The sequence below is a fragment of the Peromyscus californicus genome, unplaced genomic scaffold, assembly GCF_007827085.1.
Source record: "Peromyscus californicus insignis strain IS unplaced genomic scaffold, ASM782708v3 Scaffold_4__1_contigs__length_199733344, whole genome shotgun sequence".
Taxonomy (NCBI): Eukaryota; Metazoa; Chordata; class Mammalia; order Rodentia; family Cricetidae; genus Peromyscus; species Peromyscus californicus.
In genome coordinates this window covers 56,405,339-56,413,986 of record NW_026294562.1, presented here as the reverse complement: position 1 = coordinate 56,413,986, position 8,648 = coordinate 56,405,339, and the positions used below count along the sequence as shown (strand labels likewise).

At 51.5% G+C, this 8,648-nt stretch overlaps 1 protein-coding gene across 2 annotated transcripts in view; it reads right to left on the bottom strand.

The window, feature by feature from the left end:
* Window positions 1-3,987: 3,987 nt before the first annotated feature.
* The window catches only part of Syt12 (synaptotagmin 12), a 30,275-nt gene continuing 25,614 nt past the window's right edge, over window positions 3,988-8,648 (bottom strand). For both annotated transcript variants that reach the window (XM_052763350.1, XM_052763351.1), the window contains one exon: window positions 3,988-6,029. In XM_052763350.1, coding sequence (XP_052619310.1) covers window positions 5,856-6,029 — 174 coding nt within the window. In that variant the 3' untranslated portion in view covers window positions 3,988-5,855. The remainder of the gene's footprint in view (window positions 6,030-8,648) is intronic.

Genomic DNA, 8,648 nt, shown 5'->3' with positions numbered 1-8,648 from the left:
TTTCAGTTTCCCTTAGGGCGGCGGCCGGAGGTCAGCTGCATGGAGGGAACCTCCCCAAGGCAGCTCCACCTTCTGGATACCCCTTCCCCGAAACTGCCACCGGGCTGGGCAGGACTTGGCATGAGGCTGGGTGTGTAGCTGAGCAATGCCCAATCGAAGGAGTGGTGAGGAGGGGCCCTGCTCCCCCGACTCCAGTCAGCTGCCAGCGAGTCATTCCTGCCGCTGCTGTCACCAGCCTGGGAGGCAGGTGGAGCCCGACCAAGGGTGGGGGAAGCTGAGAGTCAGGCAGAGGCGGTTGGCCTTGGTTGCTATAGGGATAATCACTTTAATGACACACTTGACAGCTGTCACTCTTCAGAGTTTCTCTGTCTACCTCCTAAATAATAACAGCACCCACGGATGGGTGGTGGTTGCTATACAAGGGCTGTCCACCAGGAGGCAGGAATTGCTAGCTCCATTTTACAGAGGAGGAAACTGAGGCCTAGAGAGAGTAACTTCTTGTTTAAGCTCCAATGATAGCTAAAAGGCCAATGGCACACGGCCCCAGGTAGGACCTCAAAGCTGCCCCAAATCTTGCTTCTTGTACATTATTGCGGTCAGCTCTCACACTGTGAGGTAGGCTCAAAGGATGGCCCTACATTTTGTTTTGCAGACTTGAGGGTTGAACCCCAGGGGAAGGCTGCTGCTTACATTAGACCATCAAGACCCAGAGCCCGGACTTGGTCTTCCCCACGGCCCAGCCTCATCAACACTCTGGGCTCAGGCTCCTGCAAGAGGCCTATCAGTCAGTCACTGACCCATGGCCATCTGCCCTGGTGGCCAGGAATTTTCCCAAATCTGACATTGCTGGACTCTGGACTGCACTGTTTTCCTGAAGTTTATTTTTGGAGTGGGGAGGTGACCTAGGCCACACAGTTGGCCTCACCAGGGTGCTGTTTGCTGTTTTTCTGTTTACTGTAACTGCTGCTGACTTCCGGCCTGTGGGTGACTCAGCCCCCTCCAGGCCCCATCAATCCTGAGCCCAGAATTCTTTGTGAACCCTGTGTAGCATGTGACTGCCCTGCAGACCTCAGCAGAGCAGAGGAGGTGGGGCCAGCATCCCTCTGGAATGTTGTTCTTGGTGATGCGGGTCTCCAGCAGAGCCGTGACCACCTCAAGAGCAGACCGCAGCTGACCCGTTTCTGTACCCCAGACTATCTCAGGCTGGCGCCAGCTGTGGTTCCGGATATTATGTCTAATTGACAGTCTGGCTGGACGAACACAGGAAGAGAAGGAAAAGGATAGAATGAAGAAGAGGGAAGAAAGGACAGAAGGAGGGAAGGACTGAAAGAGGGGATTGAAAGATCCAAACTGGCCAAATGGCTGAGTATTGTGGCACATGCCTGTAACCCTAGTACTCAGGAGGCAGGCAGTTCTCTGTGAGTTCAAGGCCAGTCTGGTCTACAAAGCAAATTCCAAGCTAGACAGGGTTACATAGACTCTGTCTCAAAAATAAATAAATAAACAAAGAAGAGATGAAGGATAAATACTTATAACATGTGGCCAGGGGTAGGAGCATATTCTGCCTCCTCTTCATGCTCCGAGGATAGACCCCCTAACTTTTGACCCCATTTTCTCGTCCACCTCTACCCTTCCCGGCAGCTTAGGCATCTCAGGCTGTTCTGATTCTTTGCTGCCACTGTGTGGCCACGTTGCTCTCTGCAGGTTATTTTTCCGTGGGGTTCCTGGAGTGGGGTGCTGGGTGTTTGTGTAGCTATGGCTGTGCCTTTGGGGAGCCTTGGCAGAGTGACCTGGGGTGCAGTTCTCCAAGCCCTTGTTTATGCACTCATGCCCTCCCTCTTTAGTCCCAACCGTCAGAGTCCAGAAGTCCTTGGATTCAGCCTGGACTGCGCCACTCAGAACTTTGCCCTCACATACACTGAGCACCTACTGTGTGCCAGACACTTGGTGCATGTCATTTCACTCTGTCCTTTGAAGTACATATGATTCCTACGCACCTTTGAAAAATGAAGAAACAGCGTCCCAGAGAAGAGAGAGAATTTAGGCAAGGTCTAGTTGGCAGTTAAATCTGGACATTGAGTTCCGGAGTTCGTCCATACAGAATCCTCAAAAACTATGCCAGGGTGGTGGCGAAGGCTGTATTATAGCACTTGGGAGGCAGAGGTTGCAGAAATAGGAGTTCAGTGCTGTCCTCATCTACATAGTGAATTTGAGGCCGGCCCAGGACCTGTGAGACCCTGCCTCTAAACAAAAGGGCAGGGGGCAACTGGAGAGATGTTTCAATGGTTAAGAATACTTGTTGCTCTTACAGAGCACCTGGGTTCGGTTCCCAGCACCAGATGGTGGCTCACAGCCAGATTCGGGGTATTTTATCCCTCTTCTGACCTCTGTAGACACTGGGTACACACATGGTACACATACATTCATGCAAAACACTCACTCTACATATAAAATAAGTTTTTAAATTAAAAAATAAAATCAGAGGTGTGAGGAGCCTTTTATGGGCCAACTTGTCCAACACTCTTTGTTTTTCAGTTGGAGAAACTGAGGCCCTAGACGTGGAAGTAACTTCACACAGCAGGTGAGCAGACCCAGGCCTATGTCCAGCAGAACCCGGAAGCTGCCCCCTCCCAATCATCCTTCGGTGGGGCGTCCAGCTCCCCCAGCTGCACGGACCTCCGGCTTGGCTCGCTCCCCTTGCCTTGCACTGTTGGGCTTTCCCCGCTAGGAAGGGTGAGCCAGTAATTGGGTGAACTGAACGGGAAGGAGCACTGTGGCGCCATCTCAGTGCTCATTAGACCCTAATTAACTCACTTTGGTATCTGCAGGCATGGATGGGTGGGCTCAGGCAGGAGAGAGGGGGAGGGGTAGGAGCTGCTGTCATCGGTGGAGCTGAAAGGACTCACTTCCTCTTCCAGTGGGCAGGCCTGCCTCCAGTATGCCAATACTGTGTAGTTATTGACAGCCACACCTTTCCTCTTGGGTGAGTTCTCAGAGAGGGGCCCAGGACTCTGAAAGCAGGCCCATAGGCCTGGGCAGGAGGAATAGGGAGAGGAAGGGGTCAGAAGGGGTGGAGACAGGTGAAGAGAGTCATAAAAGGGGTAGGGGTAGGGGGTGGGGGTGGGGGCACTGCCTCTGCCATCCTGCTTTCCCTCCAGTAGCACCTTGATTTTTTTGGGGGGGGTGGTGGTTTTGAGACAGGTTTCTCTGTGTAGTTTTGGTGCCTGTCCTGGATCTTGCTCTGTAGACCAGGCTGGCCTTGAACTCATAGAGATCCACCTGGCTCTGCCTCCTGAGTGCTGGGATCCGCCTGGCAGAAAGGAAGGCGAGGACTCCAAGTATGCTGGGATCCAGAAAGTTCCCAGCTGCCCTTCAGTGACTTCTGAGGGGTGGGGAAAAGGGCAGCGTGTCCTCAGGTTAGAGAGCATGGGCTCGTGAACCACGTGCCTGAACTTGAATCATAACTCTGTGACTTTCTAGCTGTGTGATCTTAGGTCTGTTACTCAACTTCTCTGAGTTCTGGCTTCTACATCTCGACAAAGGGAATGTCACAGTTGCCTGCCTTCAAGTGCTGCTGGACTGCAGACTGAGCATCAGTTCTCAGCAGCCTTGTATGGAAGGCCCTTTATCCCTCTCTGGCCTATGCTCTGCCTCCCTGATCTTCTGTCCCTCCCTGAGCTAGAAAGGCAGAGAACTCCACCCACTGTTTGTCTCTTCCTACCCTCTTCTAATGTGCTTTCCACTGGGAATGCTTTTCCTGCCTTACATACTGAATCCTCAACTAAGTGCCACCACTAGGAAGCTTTCCTTGATTTCCCCATCCCCATCTTTCCCTACCAGGACCGGTACTGGAGACCTCTCTTCAGAACTTGCCAGGTAGATCCGTGATAGCCCCCTTGTCAGCAGTGGGGAAGGATGGCGCACAGCACCCCTGTGGAGCCCAAGGTCTAGGAAGATTCCAGTGGAGATAATAAAATGACTCGAGGCTGAGCAGGGCTCCCTGCAAGCCCCCTTCCTGCTCCAGCTTTATTTTGGTTCAAGAATCATTCCAGTCAGCATTCTTGGTCGGCACCCCAGCCATCTGGGCACACTGTCAACGTTTCATGCAGTATAGAGGGAGGAACAAGGGGGGAGGTTGGGGGCTGTGGTCTGCCCTGCAAAGCCACTGGATTAGAAGGAGTCCGGGGCTTCCAGATGACAAGGCCTGGCCCAGCCACCAGTATCCCTCGTCCAGTATTCACCTCTTAACCTTAGCCACAGGCTGAGAAGCCTGGCTCCAGTAGGGTCTGGTTGTGGCAGGTGCCTGCCTCCAGTCCTATTGACCTGTGTCCCGGTTCTAGCCACCCTTCCCTTTGTCATTGATGGCAAGTGATTAGACCTGGGTCTCCGTGGTTCCTGACTGGATCTGAGTATCCATGATTCGTTAGGGCCAAGGACCAGAGGCAGCCACTGGAGACCTCTGCTTCTTCTTCTTCTTCTTCTTCTTCTTCTTCTTCTTCTTCTTCTTCTTCTTCTTCTTTTTTGAGACAGGCTTTCTCTGTGTAGTTTTGGTGCCTGTCCTGAATCTTGCTCTGTAGACCAGGCTGGCCTCGAACTCACAGAGATCCGCCTGCAGAGCCCTCTTCTTGTTACTCCCCATGGCCACTCTCCTTTTAAATCTGCAGGTGTCAGAGAGAAGAAGCCCAAAGCCACCACTTTTCTGGGACTGCCATTATCAAATGACATTTATGACACCTGGAGAGATGTGATAACCCCTCTAACTCTGACCAGGTGGGAGTCAATGAATGATTCTGGCGGTGAAGTACAACCCGACCCTTGGTTTCTGAACACCATTTCCCCAGAGTTTCTACTAGCTCCAGACTAAGGCTAAATATCCCTGAAGTCTCAGTGTTAGGGAACTTGACCTAAGACGCCCAGTATTCCTAGGGTTGAATTGAGGCCTGCCAGAGAGCTTCCTTCCAAGAGAGGCCTGGCCTGGAGGGACATCCACCAACACTGGTGGGTCCGTGCTGATTTGCACTGGATTCAGCACAAGAGCCTGGCTCTGGGCCCCTGGGGACTTCTGGTTCTCTCAGGGAGGGTCAGGGGAGCCTTCAGGTGGCCCTCAGGCTTCTGCTGAGCCTGGTCTCCTGGCCTTTTCTTGTCCCCACTGCAGTGGGCAGAGGCTGTGTTTGGGATGGGCTAGTTCAGGTCCCTTCTATTGTCTGACTATTTACCACAACCCCCACTACCCTCCTGGATAAATCTGGACGCTGTTGATTCCCTAACCCTCAAAGTGCCGCTACTTCCTTGTCTGAGACAGCCTCCCTGTTTCCCCAGACTCCAGGCTCTTTCCCAAGTCCATCTGGCTGGGTGGTTACTTGATCAGCACTGAGCTGAACAACCAGGATGGGAGAGGGCCATCTTGACTTCCTGGCATGGTACCCTGGGTGCTATGTCTTGTTAATGTTAGCCCTGTCAGTACAGGGACTAGCCCCTCAAGACTTATTAACAGCTGACCTCTACGAGAATTGCAGAAGGGTGGTTGGCCAGCTCTGAAGCCCATGTACCTCTGTAGACTAAGGGACATACTTCGTTAGGCTCTCTGGTACAGAGTTGGTCAGTCTGCTGGGTCCCCAGACAGCTCCAGGTAGTCCTTAGTGGGGAAATTACCCGAGGTCCCCAGGTGAATAGTCACACCCATTCTTCCATGACAGTCTGAACAGAGGATCCAAGATGGCTGATGAGGACCCCGTGGGAGGTGGGGCAGCCCTGGTGTTCATACTCCAGCTGACTATGGAGAGGGCATCACTGGATAGAACTGAGATGGTGCCAGGTTCTGGTGGCTCTGCTGCCCATCTGGCCTGCCCTGGCTGCTAGTTTCGCCGGACTGGGTGCCACATGGACACAGGCCTGCGCAGCGTGGCCAGCATCTGGTTCCAGTGTGTGGTGCCCATGCCACTGGCTGCTGGCCCAATGATGACATGCCCCACGTTGTCCCCACGGCCATCACTGCTGCTCTCAGCCACTGTCACTCGGAGAGACAGGTCCTGGGGAGAAGAAGACATAAGAGATTGGGACCAGGAGCAGCTGAAGGGTCCTCCCTGGCTCCAAGGTCCCAACTTGTGAATACCAGGCCCTGTGAGGTATGTACAGCTCTCGGGATCTTCCCACATGACTTGGGAGTGGAGGCTTGTCCTAGTTACTTACAGATGGATAGCCAGCTATGATGTGACTTTGCTAAGTGCTAAAAGTGACAGTTGCCGCAGGATTTAAAACCCATCTCTCACTTCTTTGTCCCTCAACATTTTTTTCTTTAAGATTTATTTTATTTTTGAGTTTGAAAAGATGGATCAGCAGTTAAGTACACTTGCTGTTCTTGCAGAGGACCCTTGTTTAATTCCCACCCCCCACATGGTGGTTCAGTAACTCCAGTTCCTGGGTATCGGAACCCTCTTCTAGCCTTTGTGGGCACCAGGCACACTTGTGAACCATCTGAAGTGGGTGCTGGGATCAGAACTCTGTAAGAGAAGTATGTGCTCTTCACCTCTGAACTATATATCCAGCCCTGCTTGTCCTTGAGATAGAGTCTCATGTAGACCAGGCTGGCTTTGAACTTGCTATGTTGTTGAGGCTGTACTTGAACTACTGATCTTCCTGCCTTGGCCTCCCAAGTATTAGGATTACAAGTGTGTGCTACCATATCAGGCTTAGAACTTAGGCTGTTTATTTATTTATTGTTGGTCTTAATTTTTTTGGTTTGTTTTGCCTTTTTAAAAAAAGATTTTTATACCCAGGCAGTGGTAGTACACGCCTTTAATCCCAGCACTTGGAAGGCAGAGGCAGGTGGATCTCTGTGAGTTCAAGGCCAGCCTGGGCTACAGAGTGAGTTCCAGGAAAGTCTCCAAAGCTGCACAGAGAAACCCTGTCTTTTTTTTTTTTAACTTTTATTTACTTTTATTTTTTGTGCATTGGTATTTTGCCTGCAGGTCAGATCTTTGAGCTACAGTTGTTAGCTGCCATGTGGGTGCTGGGATTTGAACCCAGGTCCTTTGGGAGAGCAATCAGTGCCCTTAACCACTGAGCCACCATGCAGCCCCCAAAACCCTGTCTTGAAAAACCAAAAAAAAAAAAAAAAAGTTTTTTATTATATGTATATGAGTGTTTGCCTGCAGGTGAGTATGTGCATCACATGTGTGCAGTGCCCAGAGAGGCCAAAGGAGGGCGCTAGATCCCCTGAAAATGGAGTTACAGATGGTTGTTAGCCACCATGTGGGTACTGGGAACTGAACCCAGGTCCTCCGGAAGAGCAGCAAGTGCACTTAACTGCTGAGCCGTCTCTCCAGTCCCTTGCTTTGTTTTCTTTTTGTTGTTGTTGTTTTCATTTGTTTATTTGTTTGTTTCTGAGACAGAGTGTCTCTGTGTAAGTGTAATAGCCTTGGCCCTCCTGGAACCAGGCCTGCTTCTGCCTCCCAAGTACTGGGATTAAAGGAAAGTACCACCCGGTCCAGCTCCCTTGCTTTGTTGTTTTCCGACAGTCTCACTACGTAGCCCTTGCTAGCCTGCGGTTGCAGTTCACTATGCAGACCTGCCTGGTCTCAAACACATAGAGATCAGCCTGCCTTGGCCTCCCGAATACTGGAACTAAGGGCGTGTGCTGCCATTGCCACCTTATTATTTATATTTATCTATAGTTTAGGCTGGCCTCAAAATCCCTACAGGGTGGAAGATGACCTTGAACTTCTGATCCCCCTGTTCCCAGCTCCTGAGTGAGTGCACCACCGTGCCTGGTTCATGAGGTGCGGGGTGTGTGTGTGTGTGTGTGTGTGTGTGTGTGTGTGTGTGTGTTGGAAACCCTGGATCCTGTGTGTGCTGAACAAGTGCTCTAGCATCTGGGCTTTGGGACTTGGGCCTGTGCTACCTGCTTCTTTGTCTTTAAAATGTGACAGCATTTCCTACTCCATTGGGCTGTTCTGGGAAGAAAATGAATTAAACATGTAGGTGGGGAGAAAAATCTAAAAACAACGTGTGACTCGCTGCTGGCCCATCAACAGAGCACTCACAGGGGTCTCACTGTTACGGCATCATCATGTGAGATCACAGTGAGGGGTAGGGTTAAGTAGAAACGTGTTTGAGATGCTAGCCTGACTGTTCCTACCTCGTCCTGCAGCAGCTTCGAGGCTGGAGGGAAATGGCATTGTTTGTGACAAGCAGGCCACAGCAGAGGTCAAATGGGTGGACTGTCCAGTAAGGGACAAGGTTATGGTCCTAGGACCAGCTGAAATGCTGGAATGTTGCCTGGATTCCTAGATTTGGGACACCCGGCGTGAGGCTAACATCCAGCTTTTAAATCTAAGGGGCTGGCAGGGTAGCTCAGTGGTAAAGTGGTTGTGTAGCACACAAAGCCTTGGATTCATCATCAGCACTGAAAAACAAAGAAATCCCCAAGAGCATCCCTAGAAGGGGACTAGGTGAGCCCCGCACAGTCCCTTGGCTGCAGGGCCGACTTCAGTACAAGGACCAAAGGACTTTCTAATTGTTAGGCGTGCCTAAGGATAGAAAGAGACAGTGAGAGGAGGGAGTGAGATCCCCACTCTGACTGGTATGGCTTAAGCTCTATTCTCTGTGGTTCATTCCACCACCCCCAAACAGTAGCCTGTGATATCCCT